Source organism: Babylonia areolata, chromosome 23 (assembly GCF_041734735.1).
Source record: "Babylonia areolata isolate BAREFJ2019XMU chromosome 23, ASM4173473v1, whole genome shotgun sequence".
Taxonomy (NCBI): Eukaryota; Metazoa; Mollusca; class Gastropoda; order Neogastropoda; family Buccinidae; genus Babylonia; species Babylonia areolata.
In genome coordinates, this window is record NC_134898.1 from 11,812,637 (window position 1) to 11,828,622 (window position 15,986).

The 15,986-nt window shown below is 42.2% G+C and overlaps 1 protein-coding gene across 2 annotated transcripts; it reads right to left on the reverse strand.

The window, feature by feature from the left end:
• Positions 1-5,521: 5,521 nt before the first annotated feature.
• On the reverse strand, positions 5,522-15,427 carry LOC143297580 (mitochondrial amidoxime-reducing component 1-like). 2 transcript variants are annotated; one of them, XM_076609980.1, is made up of 8 exons: positions 15,306-15,427; positions 12,011-12,270; positions 10,502-10,681; positions 9,415-9,586; positions 8,433-8,518; positions 7,888-7,952; positions 6,922-6,996; positions 5,522-6,193 (listed from the first exon to the last, which is right to left on the reverse strand). In XM_076609980.1, exons 2-8 carry the CDS (start codon positions 12,256-12,258, stop codon positions 6,135-6,137), a joined length of 885 nt encoding a protein of 294 aa, XP_076466095.1. In that variant the 5' UTR covers positions 12,259-12,270; positions 15,306-15,427; the 3' UTR covers positions 5,522-6,134. The 2 variants fall into 2 exon arrangements, with proteins under 2 accessions (XP_076466095.1, XP_076466094.1); XM_076609979.1 differs by having other exon boundaries at positions 8,433-8,573.
• Positions 15,428-15,986: the final 559 nt, after the last annotated feature.

Here is a 15,986-nt window from a genome sequence, read left to right on the forward strand (position 1 = left end):
CATCATTACTGGTGTAACGTTACAACTTTGGGCCTAAGGTACTGCACTGTGTAACATTTAAAAAACAACAACACTTATTGCAATAAAAAATTGAGGGGGGTGGGGTGAACGTTAAGCTTACGACAGCCTCTCTGTCTCTCTAAAGACAATTCGACAATTCTTGTTTTGTGTATAAAAAATATCTTAAAAATAGCGCCGTCCTATTTTCAGAATAAACTCCCAGAAAAAAATTCGTAGCAAAAGTACCGTTCTTAAATATTTATTAAATTTTCTTTGTTCAGATTGTCTTATGTGTCTGTGCTGATTTGTTGTGGTGGTTGCTGTTGTTGTTGAGCCGGAGAAGGGTGTAAAGAAGCCATCAACTTATCCAGTTTACCCTCAATTAAACATTAATTTTATTGTCATTTCTCACACACACACGCGCGCGCGCGCGCGCGCGCGCGACTATTTGTGGACAGAGTTCACCGACGCTCACACTTTCACTTCTGTTGTTGTCGTGTGATTACTTTTGTGTCACTGGAACACAACTCGCGGTTCACCCCTGGCCGGGAATTCCTTCATTCATTTGATTTGATGCGTAATGTTTATAACAGACAGATAAGATTATAACAGACAGATAAGATAAGAATAAAGATGAATTGCGGAAAACCACAACTAGATAATCAGCACACACTCGCACACTCGCACCCCCACCCCACACACGCGGATAACTTGATTAAACAAGAGTAATAAACATATGTTCTCAAATAAAAACATTTCACATATTCGCTTTTAAAAACATTGCAATTAATTATTACATCGTAATTACAGCAATATATTTAGAATATGGACGTTCACTCACTCACTCACTCATTCCCTCGACCGCTGGGGTCGTTGGGGGGACATGAGGAAGATGTCATAGCTCGCCACGCCGTTCTGTTGGCAGCTGTCGTGAGGAGATCTGGCATCGTCATTTTGGTCCATTCCTTGACGTTGTCAGACCAGCTTTTTTTTCTGCCGCCCCCGTCTGCGCCCTCCCTCTACAGTCCCTTGCAGGATGGTTTTGGAGAGGGTGTTATGTCGTATGACGTGACCAAACCATGCCATCTTCCGTCGTTTGACAGTCGCCAGCAGTGGTTCTTGGGGCCCAACAAGGTTGCTGACCACGTTCCGCACATAGTCATTGGTCTTGTGCTCCTTGTAGGAGATGTGTAGTAGTCTCCTCAAGCACTTGGTTTCGAATGCTTGGATTCTTCTTTCTGTTTCTGCCACCAGTGTCCATGTCTCACATCCATATAAGAGGATGGAGACCACCAGTGACTTGTAGAGCAGGAATTTTGTGTGGAATCTGATGTTACTCTTCCATACCCTGTTCAGTCTGGCCATCGCTGCCGTTGCAGAATTAATCCTATTTCGGATTTCTGCTGTGCAGGTGCCGTCTTTGGACAGGGTTGCTCCCAGGTACTTGAAGCTGGTCACTTCTTCCAAGGGCTCACCATTCATGGTTATGTTGGCACTGATGTTAGTTGTGCTGTTGACCATGACCTTGACTTCTCTGTGCTGACCTCCATGCCGTAAGCACTTGCTCTTGTAGTGAGTCTATGGACTCACTACAAGTCTATGGACGTTAGCATTAGACATATTCCATGGTACATTCATCCTGCATATTGCACATTATTCTTCCTACATATTGCACATTCATTATAACCAATTGTCACGCTTTAAGCTCAGTAAACACACACACACACACACACACACACACACACACTCACTCACCACAACTAGAACAAGGTACAGCCTATCATGCACGGACTTTCACACGTCTCACATGAGAGTGTGTGCGCGCGCGCACACACACATACACACACAGTTCTCAGGAATTTAAAAGGTGGATTGAACGTGGAATAAAAGTCTTCAGAGCTCTGGATTTCAACTTAAAAGTTCTGTAGCGTCGTCCTGATGGCAATAGCTCATAATACTTTGCTAAAATATGGGTGTCGTCAGTTGCTATCTGCCTGCTTTTTTTAACCACTCGACTTTCATACAGCTCTTGCATACTAGCTTGTTTCACTCCCACAATTTTACTGCATACACTCATGACATCGTTCAAAACACGCTTACTCCTCACTCCCAAACTTCCATACCAGCACATAAATGAAACTGTGAGCACGGACTCGATACAACATCGATAATAACTTTGAAGAATATTTGAATTTATACCAACATTTCTAAGCTTCTGTAAACAAAAAATTCTAGATTGACATTTCTTATGAATGGAATCAACATTTCTGTCAAAAGTCAGCTTATTGTCTAAGATGGTCCCTAAATATCTATATTCATTGACCCTCTCCACTGTTTGACTATCAATAGCAAGGTTAGCTACAGGCAAGGGGTCTTTCCGAAAATTTATTAACATTTCTTTTGTTTTCAATACGTTGAGATCCAGATAGTTTTTCTCACACCAGGAACAGAACTTGTTAATATCACTGAAATAAATAGCATCAGAGTTGGACAGATTTTCAACTGCTGAATCACCAGAATACTTTATGACAGGAGTTTCCTCCGTGCCTCTGCAGTCATTTGTGTACAGTGTAAAAAGAACAGGGGACAGCACTGTACCTTGGGGTGCACCAGTAGAAGTAGATTTTAGAGAAGAGTGGGCAGAATGAAAGCGGACAGACCGAGTTCTATTTAGAAGAAAACTTACTATCCAAAGAGTAAGCTCCGGATCAACATCCATGCCTAGCAGTTTGAGGGCAAGGAGATGAGATTGTATTGTGTTAAAAGCAGAAGAGAAGTCAACAAAAAGGATACGAACAAAAGGTCCCGTGTTATTCAAATGAAGGAAAGCATTATGAAGGAGAGTTAGGATAGCATCGTCAGTACTTCTGTGTGCTTTATAAGCAAACTGAAGAGAGTCAAGCTGCTGTTGAGTGAAAGAAAGAAGATGTCGGAGAATAATTTTTTCAAAGCATTTCATCACTACTGAAGTCAGGGCAACAGGACGGTAATCATTTAGTGCGGCTGGGTTCTTTTTCTTGGGGATAGGACAGATAGTAGATTTTTTCCAGATGCTGGGGACAGAGCAGTCCTTCAGAGACCAGTTGAAAATTTTACAGAACACGTCACACAACTGGGAAGCACATGTTTTGAGTAATTTTCCGCAGATATTGTCAGGGCCAATTGCCTTCGTGACATTCAGTTTTAAAAATAAAGATTCAACAACTTTTGCATCGATCTCAAAGTCTTCACCTGTGTTCCTATCTTTGATCCTTTCCTGCAACTGTGAGATAACACTATCCAGTTCCCTTCCCAGATCATTCCTTTCAAAGCGACAGTAGAAATCATTAAGTTTATTTGAAAAATCAATCTGTTCATCCTTTTTCATTTTACAAGCTACTGTTTTCCTTTTCGTTTCTCCAGTGATAATTTTTAACCCATCCCATGCATCTGCCATTTTTCCTGTCTGAAACTGTTGCTCTACTTTTGATTCGAATTCCCTCTGTCCCCTTCGTAATTCACCTCTAAGCTTCTTTTGTATCTGTTTCCTATCCTTCTTGTTCCCTGACTGAAACGCTACCTTTTTCTCGTTTAAAATTGTTTTGAGAGACTTTGAGATCCATGGTTTGTTGTTGGGGAAAAGTTTAATTGTTTTTGTCGGAATTATCATGCCTTCACAGAAACTGATATAAGCTGTAACAACATCAGCTGCTTCATGAACATTCTCACATGGGTCAGTCAACACACTCCAATCAGAACAATCAAAACATCCTCTCAGTTCATCCACACTCTCTGACGTCCAAACTTTCACACTCTTTTTCACAATCGGCTCTGTCTGTATATTTGGTCTGTAGGCTGGGATAAAATGAACAACATCATGATCAGATACACCCACTGGTGCAAGGGGAACAGATTTGTAGGCATTAGGAATGTTCCCATAACACAGATCGATTGTCTTGTCCAGTCGGGTCTGGCAGGTAACATATTGTTTAAAAGAAGGTAAGGCTTTCTTTAAATCACAGTGATTAAAATCTCCAACAATAAAACACTGGGCGTCGGCAGAGATGAGTTGAAGGTCGCGAACAACACCTGCGATCGTCCCTCCTGCACGTGCAGCAGATTCCTGGTCAAAGACTGGGGCGTACACAACAGTCAGAAAAATACGGCCGAACTCACGTGGCAGGTATCGAGGCCTCAGCGACACTGATATGAGTTCAAGTTCCTGTGTACACAGTTGCTTCTTCACACACACATTCGCACTGTCACACCACTTCTCATTGATATACAGGCACACGCCACCACCCATTTTCTTCCCCACTTTCTTGCAGTCTCTGTCCATTCTGTACGGAGTGTTAAAACCATCAATCGCAACACATTCATTCGACACTTTCTCACTAAACCATGTTTCGGTAAAACAAAGCACACACGAGTTCCTAAAATCATTTAAAAATCGACAGTTTGCTCGTACTTCATCTAAATTACAGTTTCTGCCGTTTGGGTTCAGAGATCTGACATTGGATAAAATCATAGATGGCAGTGGGGGCTTAGTGTTATTTTTTCTCAGTCTTTCCGTGCCATTTCGTGAATATGAAACCAAAGGTAGTGGGGGATATGTTTGTCAGTGTCAAAAACTTGCGAGTTTCAACAATTTATTTCCGAATACTGTTGACAGGATTTTTCTCTCCTTCCTGTACCGCCCCCCCCCCCCCAGCCCCCCATGCCCCTCCCCCAGACCCCTCCCCTCTCACCCCGTCTGAACTATGAATGAACATCTTCAGGTATAACCTCCGGAATAACCATTCGACCCCTCCGAGAACCCTTTCCAAGCTGAAGTATGCTTTTACAAGTTGGACACTGAAACTGCTGAAAATCGTTTTGTCCATGCCGGCTTATGCATTTTTTTTCTACCATATTTCATTATTTCACGTCAAATATCAGGGTACGGATGGAAGTCCACTCCCTCCATCCGTCCCCGAGGAGGGGAAAGGGGGCGACGTAAATCTTTCCCTAAATTTTGCGGTATAATTGGCGTCGTGTATGCATAAACTGGTTCCAAAATAGTGACTCTCCGCCCCACCCCACTCAGTTACTCAACCAGACGTTTAAAAAAAAAAAAAAAAAAAAAGTGGTGGAAAATTAAGAAGAAGAAAAAAAAATCAGCTCAAGAAATTGCAAGTGCGTCAGTGCAAACACGCTTGTGCTTGTAATTAGAGCTCGGACAAATACGCACAGAAACATTTGGTATTCATGCAGACACGAACACGCTAAAACACTCACACAGACACATACAAATGCGCCGCATGAGCATGTTCAGTGTAAATACATTTTTCTTGTTGTATATTGATTTATAGAATAGATTTATTTATAGAATGTGTGATTTTTTTTTCGAATCTCTTTTGAAAACTTTCCCCTCATCTCGGACAGTTATGTGAAAAGAAAAGTGCGCGCGAGCGCGCGCGCACACACACACACACACACACACACACACACCGCTGACACACACACAAATGTATGCATATGTATATCTGTATATATTCTGTATATTATACACAACTGATAGAAGTGCAAAGCTGACAACATGACCACAAGAGTAACCACAAATTTAGTCTAAGAACTATATTAGCTTTAAAATGATAAAAAGAAAACTCATTTTCTTTCAAGATACACAAAAGCAAACATGAGGACTGACACAAGAGCAACTGCGAATAAACCCAAGAGCAATATCCGGATGATTAACACTATGATAATAATGACGATGATAATGATAGCGAGAAGAAGAAAATCAAGGAATGAAGACGAAAATTAAGAAAAAAGAAAACACATGCATTTTCTTTCACTACACAATGACATTGTAAAAACAAACAACCCACCCAACGGAATAGTGATGAAAATGTGATTCCTTTCTCTCCTTCCACCTTCGTAGGTTATCTGGAGCTATTAATGGCAGCTAACACAGCATGTTTCTGTTTCGCTTTCTCGCTTACTTAGAAAGTTGTGGGAGTAACATGGTGCCGCGCGCGCAACACCGTCACCTCGAGCTGTTTCATGGTGTGCTACAGGATGGTTCAGTCTAGTCAGTGTCCGCATTTAGAAAGCTGGAGATTGTCGCCTGATGACGTAGACAGGGTCGCCCACTTTGATTGGTCCTTGACAGTCTAGTGAAATGTATGCTCCAAACAATGGAGCATGTCCATATTGGGATCTTTCGCGATACCTGTTGAAAGGCTTTGATGTTAGTAAACAGATAAACAAAAGAAGAAATCAAACAAACAAACGTAAAAAACAATCAAACAAAACCCCAGTCAAAACCAAGATAGACTAATGGCAATAGGGAGCTCCAGATCATTATATCACAGCGGGTACGGTGACGAGCAGCGTCAGATATGTGCGCAATAACCTACGTCAATCAATGTCTTACTAGAATACATGTTATGCACTGACACAACGTCTGTAAATGAGCATCTTGCCCAATGACGGGTAACATTTCAATTAATGTAACACCTCTTTCTGTAAAATAGGATACAAATTTGCAAGAAATGCCAGATTTAAGTCCGACTGGATATGCGTGTGTGTGTGAAAAATGCTGCCATGAAACAAAAATTGAAAAGAAACACACACACACACACACACACGCACACGCACACACACAAACACTCACACACAAACATGCATAAAAACCACAATAAGTGCCACAATTTGCGTTCAAGTGTGATGTTACTACCTCTGTCACTGCAACTCCAAGAAGGCACACGTTCAAATATACTGACCTAACCACACATCTATTTCAACAAGACATGATTATTGCAGTGTTAATTATGTAAGGTTAAAAAAAAAGATACGAAGAAAATAATTTAAACGAAACGAACAAACCAAAAACAAAAACAACAACAAAAACCACAAGCCCCCCCCCCCCCCTCCCCCCTAAAATAACACCATACTTACTTTCTAAGCGTTGCCAAAGGCTGGCTCTTCGCATTGACCTCAGCAGTATTTGGGTCCACCGTTGTAATGACACATCTGTATCGACACACAAATGATAGTGATGAACTTTACACTGAAATACTACGTTACTCCGCCGTCTAGTTCAAGCGCGACGAGAACAGATTACTTCCCCCCCTCTCTCTCTCTCTCTCTCTCTGTCTCCATCTCTCGCTCTATCTCTGAAGTTACACGCAAAGAGCGAAGTCTGGAACTTGGTTCCCCAAAACATATACCTTTCTTGTATTTATATGTGTGCAAATTGATGTGCAACTACCAACATCAGCATTCTGGTGATTTTGATTTTGATTCCCCCCCCCCCCCCCCGCCCCCCCTACGTTTTTGTGGGCGGTTGCTGCTTTAAGCGTCGTTTTGTCGTTTTCCATCTGCTGCATCATTTGACAGGAAAAGCAGGTGATGCTGGGTTTAAAAAAAAGACAGCAAAAAAACAACAAATGCTAAAAAGATTGAGAGGGGGTACCAGAGGAGACATCTCTTCTTGTAAGGAGAGGGTGTGGAGATTGGGAGCTGCTGTGCTGGGTCAAAGTAGGGAAAGGAGGAGATAGGAAAGGCATGGCGACAAAGGTCGCTTTGCTGCATTAGAGTTAGGCTATACTTGTAGGCTAGACGCATCACAGTATCTATTTTGTGTTTAACCCCTTGGCTGCTGATGTAACAAGTGAGAGTGAATTGCAAGTAGTTTTTGCTCTTCAAATTCATGCCATACTGGTTTAATTTTACCACCGCCGTTCACCAGTCAAGGGGTTAATATCCTGCGCTCCTAGCCTCGATTTAGGATCTGGTTTCACACTGATTTCAAAGTCCATACAAAACACAAAAATTTACAAAAGTATAATACATGCAATTATACCAATGAGGTCAACCATGAGGCGTGCATTGTTAACACAGTACAAAATGTAATTATTTCACCTTCTGCATGGTTGAACGTAGTGGAACTTGGCAGCTGACCCAATGCGTATCTCCTCCCAACTGTCCTGTTAGTTAAAAAAAAAAAAAAGAAGAAGAAGAAAAGTCATGGTTACTTTTATCCTTGACAGACAGATAAAATGACAGCACTACAAACTGCAACAAGCATTACCTCTGTGTGTGTGTGTGTGTGTGTGTGTGTGTGTGTGTGTGTGTGTGTGTGTGTGTGTGTGCCCGTGTGTTTGTGTGTCAGTGTTAGTGTGCGTGCATGCTTGCGCGTGTGTGTGCGTGTGTAATGTTATTCACGAAACTGTCGCCAAACCAGATAAAGGAGAAAAGGTTATGAAGTTGGAACACACACTCACACACAGACACACAAACACAGACACACACACACACACACACACACACACACACACACACACTTAGCAAAAGCACGCACACTGAAGAGTGCGCATACATGCATGCACACACGAAACACACGTGCGCACACAAACACACACACACACACGCACAACCCGTCCACCCCCACCCCTCCACACACACACCTCATCAAAAGGAATGGAGCTGTCCACCACAATGTTAGGACGAAAGTTTCTGATGATAACAGGATTGTCCATGCGACTGTTGAGTTCTGCCAGAGAGGCCGTTGTACACATTAGGTAGGCTGTCAGATAACCAAACACTGTCTGCAACGTAGAATGGAAGATTAGCTGTCAACGTAAAATAATAATCATAACCATAATCATAATAACAACAAGAACAACAACGTCAACTAAAAATGATAATAACTACAACAACAACGAGGTATGACAATGATGGTATCATCATCATCATCGTTATCACCATAGCAATTATAATTCATTTTCATAACGTCGTTCCGTGTCAGTAAAATATGCTCAGTTTCGCTGTAAAAATGTAAGAACCCATGCATGTGTAAAGAAAAAAATGCATTTACACAAAAACGAAAACTTACACGCATAACCCTGTACAGACATCCGATCAAATACTCAACACTAGTTTACGGTCACACGTACACAAACTTAAAATAGTCGCACATGACATGTACGTTCATTGACTCGGAACATTGACATCACAACACCTCTTGAAGAAGACAAGATTGTTCCCAATGTCAAAACAAGGCAACCAGGCATGACAAACAAGGGAAGACTCGCAGCCGAGATTAGCTGGTTAACAATGAGAACAATAAAAAATTCATACGTGTAACATAATCCAATGACGTCCTTAAAGAAGGATTTTTGACTACAAGCTAATAAACATCTGAACTTAAGTTAGAATTTTGTTATTATAGATAACTGTAACGTGTTACTGACGACTGAAAATCAAACATCCGAAAATAGATGAGTTGAGGGTGGGCAAGCGAAAGACGGGTAGGACACACACACACTGCACGCGCACGCACGCACACACACACTGCACGCACACATGCGCCATTCCTTCCACACAGAGAAATCTGTTGTGAAAAAACATCAACAACAAAAACAGACAAAACAATGCAATACACCATACCTTGTCCCCTTTTCGTGCCTCCGTTTCCCAGCTCAAGGGCATGTAGTAGGCATCACGAGTGCCAACGCCAGGCCCGGCATGGAGCAGGCGAACTGGCTGACGTAAGAACCGTGTGAACCAATCGCTGGCCTCGGAACCGACATCCAGTGCCCGTAAGGTCTGTCCATAGATGCTGCATGAAAGCGAGGACAATGATATAATTGCGCGCGCGCGCGCGTGTGTGTGTACTTACACACACACACACACACACACACACACACACACAGAGGCAACCACTCAAACCATAAAAAAATCCTGTCTTGACATAACAAAAAAGGAAAATGAATTCATGTATAATCACAGTCATATTGCACAGCACACACACACACACACACACACACACACACACACACACACACAGGAAACCCCATTGGCGTTGACCATTCTGTCTTAATTTATTGCCAAAGGACTGAAACGTAATCAACAAGATATACCAGAAAGTTACGTATAGTAAATCTCCGGATACATGGTATACATGAACAGCCAGGCATATTCTGACCCCGCCAAAATGGCGCAGGTCTCTGACATCCAATCACTTTGTCCAAAATGTCAGTCAGTCACTTTTACACTTGAAAACGAGAATAAACTATACTGTCCAAATCATTAACTTCGATTCAAGACAAAAATATTTTTTTGTCTGAAAAAACAAACAAGCAAACCAACCAACCAGACAATCCGATGAACGGCCGGATGTGTAAGGAAGATGATAAGAAAATAAAAGATGACTGAAAAACAACAACAACAACAACAACAACAAAAACCCCAACCTAAGTGGCGGATTGAAGGGGAAGAGAAAATTACAGTTATGATAGTGTAATTTCTATTTGCAAGTAACTGGAAACAACCAACAACACGCCCCCCTCCCCTTCCCTCCCCCCCCCATGCCCTGCACACACACACGGCATACACAAAAGGGCGGATTTGATGTGGGGTTTTTTGTTTTTGTTTTTTGTGCTTATTGTCAAACCAGGATATTTATTGAACCTTGGCCATTAACTGACGTTCTTTCTGTGTCTCTCTGAGTGTGATTGATACCGCACAAACTCACTTAACATTGACGTGTTCGAATTCGGCAGGGTTGGGGTATCTGGGCAGATGAAGTGGAGTCATATCCGGCGCAGATACAACGAACCAATCACTGTCGACAGTTGTGGTCACAAGGGTCAGACGAGGATGCATTCTCATATTCACATAGCTGCCGGTATCTTTTGACTGGATCATCCAGCGTCTGCAGATGGAAATGCATGTGCATCACTTTTAGTATACACATGTGTATCAGTTTTAGCAAATGATATGATTGACACCCATTCATGCACCCCTCTCCCTACCCGCCATCTCCCTGTCACACATGTCTCATACATATTACCCCTCACAAGCCCTGTTCTTTCCTCTGAGTCAAAGAGTGGGGGCAGGCATGTGACTGAATTACTGAAAGCAACTGGGGTGGGGAGAGGGGGCATACACACTCACACACTGTAAACAAACACGTGTGCATGCACACACACACCCACACACACACACACTGACTGAGACACATGGCACGGTGAAGTAAGGGGTGAAGTGTTTACAAATGAAAGGGTCCTTTTTCAGATTTCAGCTATTTCTGTACACATTGCATATGTAAATGGGCATTTCAGTGGACTGATGAATTAGTGACCAGGACAGGGTCAGTGCCAAGGCAAGGCAAGTTTATTTCGTGTGCCCCCTGGGGGCATTGAAACATTACATACGTTCATCTTTTATACATATCCCATAAATCATACAAAGTGATGTCAAAGACAAGAAGTAGGCTCAATCGTTCAATCACTTGATATACACATTGACAAGTACGTACTATTTCACTCATAATACAAACAAACAAACAAAACAAAAAAATCGTATCAATAGACAAAACATTAATGAAAAGAGCTACGTATAGCAGAAACCAAGGAGTATCTTTTAGTGGTGTTTTTTTGTTTGTTTTTTTGTTTGTTTGTTTTTTTCAGAAAACAATAGGAAGAATTCAATGGAGTTCGTGCAGATTCTATAATATTTAGATAAACATTTTTGTCTGAAGCTTTCAAAAAAAGGCCACACAAACAAATAGTGAAACTCATCAGCAATGTCGTTTGTGCTTGTGTTTGAGCACATGTGTGTTTGAGCAGGTGCGTGTGAAGGTGTGCACGTGTGCTCCACGGCTGTGAGCATAGTTCCACGAGTGGATGTGGAGGAGAGAAATAGCTTAGTTTAAGGTGATGTCATATGTATATATATATATGTATTATTCATCTGGTTTGTGGGACACAAAGAAACTTTTTTTTTCATGTGCATTGTTTTACTGGCTGAGGTGATGGTCTTGGACACTATAAAACACGCCAGCACCCACGCACAGACACGAGTGTAAGTGCGCACACAGACACACACACTACACATATACACATACACACTGGCACACAATCCACAGTCTCATCCTCTCCTCGTGTACGTCTCCCTTACTCCCCCCTTCCAGATAAATCAATACGATAAAACAACTACCACCAACAATGACAAAACAATGTTAATTTTATTCAACCCTCACCTATCGTAGTAGCCATCAGCACACAGTCCCACATCGGTAGCTTGTGCAGACTGTAAATCTACTCCTCCGCAGGCTTTGATTGGATAAACAGTGAGTTCGGACACGTGACCCACCAAGGTGAACTCCTGATCTCGCGCTGCGCGAACACGTTGCAGCGAAACATATTTGAGAGCAGAGGTTGCAACCAAAGCAGTGAAAACGGCTCCCTCTTTGCTGAGCAGAAAGTCGAGTGGAAAAGATGAAAACATTGTTTTGATTTTCTGTGAAGGAAAAACAACAAAAAAAGAAAAAAAAGAAAGAAAGAATAGATTATTTGTGGTGGTTTGCTGTGCAGAACATAGAATTGTTCAATCAACAACAAAAAAAAAAGGTTTATGTTTATTTCATCCTCTGCACTTTTCCACCGGCAGAAAATTAATAAGAGTATGACTCATCAACCGCACGCCCCCTCCCCCCCCCCCGCCCCCCCAACCCCTCCCTGATAAAAATAACCCCCCCAAAACACACACACAAAATAAAATGAAAATAAAGATATTTTTGCTTTCATTATAACTGAGGTACGACAAGGTACGTCAATGAGGAAAGCGGACGAACTTCTTTATTTTTATTTTTCAACTAGTTCGAAATGAAAGACTTAGTCGTTTGTTTTCTTTTCCAGTGCTACCCGGGGATGAAACAAAATGTATCAAAGGCCTGAACGAACAGGGACTGAAAATAACGTAGGCCTAATCCTGGGGCATTGAAATAGCTAACAGAATGAATGTGATTCCAAACATGATGACTATCGCTGGGTTGTGTCGTGAACTCAAAGCATGCAACTTGATCGTTCACAAAAATTGACTGGGGGACCACTTCAGATCTTGAAAAATTTTTTTTTTTTTTTTTTTTTTTGGTAGACATGGTGATATGATGATGAATTTTCGGCAAACAACGATGCTGTATGCAGCCAATGTAATCAGCATCACTAAGAACCCGCAGAGGCGCTTTATCACGTTATCCGTGTATTTCCTTCTTTTTTTCCAGTTCTTCTGGGGTTTTTTTTCTTTTCTTTTTTTTTCTTCTTTTTTTTTTTTAGAGTGTAAAACTGCATTTAACTTTATAAACCCCTTAATGACTGTCACAATTTTTTTTTGACAGAAACATCAATCTTCCAAGCGCATTTCTTAAACTGTTCACTGTGCACGTGTGCCTGAAACAGAAGTTTGTGTATTCAATGAGAGCTTTTTGTATCTTTTTATGTCAGTCCACACACACACAAACACACGAAAAAGAAAAAAAGTTCCAGTGTTAACAGCGCGTCAAAATCTTTGTACAGCATTCTCCTACGCTTGCGAAACGTTGACTCTAACTGCAGAGCTCCAAAAGATCTAAGCTGTGGAAATGAGATGCTTCCGAAAGCTACTTGACATCTCATACACTGAACACGTTACGAACGCTGAGGTCCGCCGAAAGATCACCAAAGCCATTGGACTCCACGACGACCTCCTACTACCGTCACCATGAAGGAGGAAGCTTAAATGGCACGGACACATCACAAGATCCGACGGGCTCGCAAAGACCATTCTGCCGGGCAATACATGACATGATACAAGGCAGCAGGAAGAGAGGTAAGAAAAAAAAAGTAGCAGGACAAAAATCAAAGAGTGGACAGTCCTGAGATTACCACTAATACCAGCGAGCTGCGGGAGAGGAACCAACGGACAGCTCATCTGGAAAACTTATAGGTGCGACGACGACCATCCACTCGGTTATAGGTCATCATATTTACAATAGGCACAATATCGAAAACCAGCAACAAAAAGACGGTTTATTACATTCATGTGGACTGTGATAAAAATAACAGATTTGCATAATTTCCTTACAACTGTGCAAGAACTACCACACGATCAGCTTAATCCCCATTCTGAAGTAAAGTCATGCTATATATCGTGCTCAGTAAACAGACTGAAGCCACAAGCGGAATTGACCATTGCTCAGGAACAGGCAGGTTTCAGAGCAGGGCGCTGTACTACAGAACAAATATTCAATCTCCGAATACTGTGCGAGGGGTACCTCGAACATGAGCAAGATCTCTACCACGTCTTCGTGGACTTCAGGAAGGCATTTGACTGGGAATGGCATGCTGCCTTATGGTCGACTATGAGACTACAACATTAACGCTAACCTGCTTAGAGCTATTGAGCACCTCTACATCAAGGCAACCAATGCAGCCTACTTCAGTGGCAGCATAGGGACTGGTTCAGGACAACAATCAGTCAGACAAGGCTGTCTGCTCTCACCTACCCTCTTTCACATCTTCTCTCAGAGAATCCTGAACGAGGCACACTGGAAGATCACGAAGGAACAGTGAGCATCGGAGGCAGAACAATCGTCAACTTACGTTTTGCCGACGACATTGACAGCCTTCCAGGGACCACCTTGCCTCATGGTAAAGAGACCAACTTGCCCCAACACTGATATATATTTTGCGTTTTTTGTACAGGTTTTGTTTACAGCTGTGTATGTCAGAATGATACCAAGCATTAGCTAGTTTTGAAGCGCGCGCGCGCGCGCGAACACACAAACGCACACACACACACACACACACAGTGCGAAAATGTCGGTAGGTCCATAGACCTTTGTCAAGGATGAATGACGAAATGTGGAAAATGACGTATGAGGTATGGCATTTTCTTTGATAGTGTTATATGCCACACACACACACACACTCTCTCTCTCTCTTTCTCTCTCAGTGCTTTCAACCTTCAGTATGTTCGTATGTTTGTTACTCACCCACAGCACTGCGTTCAACAGACTTAGGTAAGTACAGAAAAGACGATGAGACATAAGGGCCGGAAATCATTGCATGTTTTAGTCAAATACATTCAGTACATCGTGACAGTATGTCTATAGTTGGTGGCGCCAGAATATTTCATGTCACTTCCTGATGGTTGTGCCAGGTTTGTGGATCTGTTTGATGGCTGTGCAAAACATGTCGGTAATGTCATGTCCTCTCTCAGTCCCGTGTTAACTTAACATGAAGTGTTTGGCCACCATCGTGTCTCCTTTCATTCTGTCTGTCTGCCAGGGCCCTGGTACATGTTTGGGTTACTAGGCTATATCTGATAACTGCTTGCAGCAAATCCTAAAAAGAAAAACCTTCTAATTGTCTTTTTTTTTCGCATTCAGCGTACCTGTTTGCATCGCGTTGTCGCCGCCAAAGCAAGAAGGCGGTCTATCATTATAACTTGGCCATGTGACCAAAATTACTGGAAACCGAAAAGACATCAAATAAAGACCAAAAAGTCTGACTTACCCCTGGATCGACGTCCTGGTCTACCCTATGTAAGCCTGATCACGAGGGCTGTATTTGACTGCAGTGGTGACACTCAGTTGTGGAAGGTCCGCAGTAGCCGATAAAACTACTGTTTGTACAAGCATGTCAAACTAAGATAGTGACTGAGCAGAATAAATGTGGGACATCCTATGTTAGTAAGTGTGTCACCACAGGTGTAGATCATCGAGCTCAATAGTATGGAGGGGAAGAAGGGAGGCCGGCCACGCGCCAGCAGGCTGCCATCTTGCTGGAGGCTACTGCCTGCCGCGAACGCTTCTCCACTCTCTGTGAGTCTCTCTAATTAAGCTGGCAAATCTGTTGTGACTTAAAATTACCTTGGTTTAAATGTATACAAACAACTGGATAAGAGAGAGAGAGAGGGATAGATAAATGGGTTACTCGGCTGTAAAATGTTAACTGCGACAAAAACTTAAGGAGGGAGGGGGGCAAAGAGAGAAAACTAGATAAAGGCGATGGCAAGTTTCAAGTTTCAAGTTTTAATTATCCTTTCACTCCTATTGGAGTATGGAGGATTACTGCAAAATACTCTTTTCGTGCCCATAACAAACATTTCCAAATACACACCAATGGCACATAAAAGTTGAGAAAACACAAATGTCTTTTAACTCCAAAAGTATAACTAGGCAACATTTGCAAATC

Excerpts from the sequence above, each read along its gene's own strand:
- LOC143297580 (XM_076609979.1), bottom strand. The coding sequence starts at position 12,258 with ATGTTTTCATCTTTTCCACTCGACTTTCTGCTCAGCAAAGAGGGAGCC. Across the intron at positions 7,953-8,432 it reads GCTCCATTCCTTTTGATGAG|GACAGTTGGGAGGAGATACG; the intron begins GTGTGTGTGTGG and ends TTTAACTAACAG. Across the intron at positions 6,194-6,921 it reads CCTTTGGCAACGCTTAGAAA|GTATCGCGAAAGATCCCAAT; the intron begins GTAAGTATGGTG and ends GCCTTTCAACAG.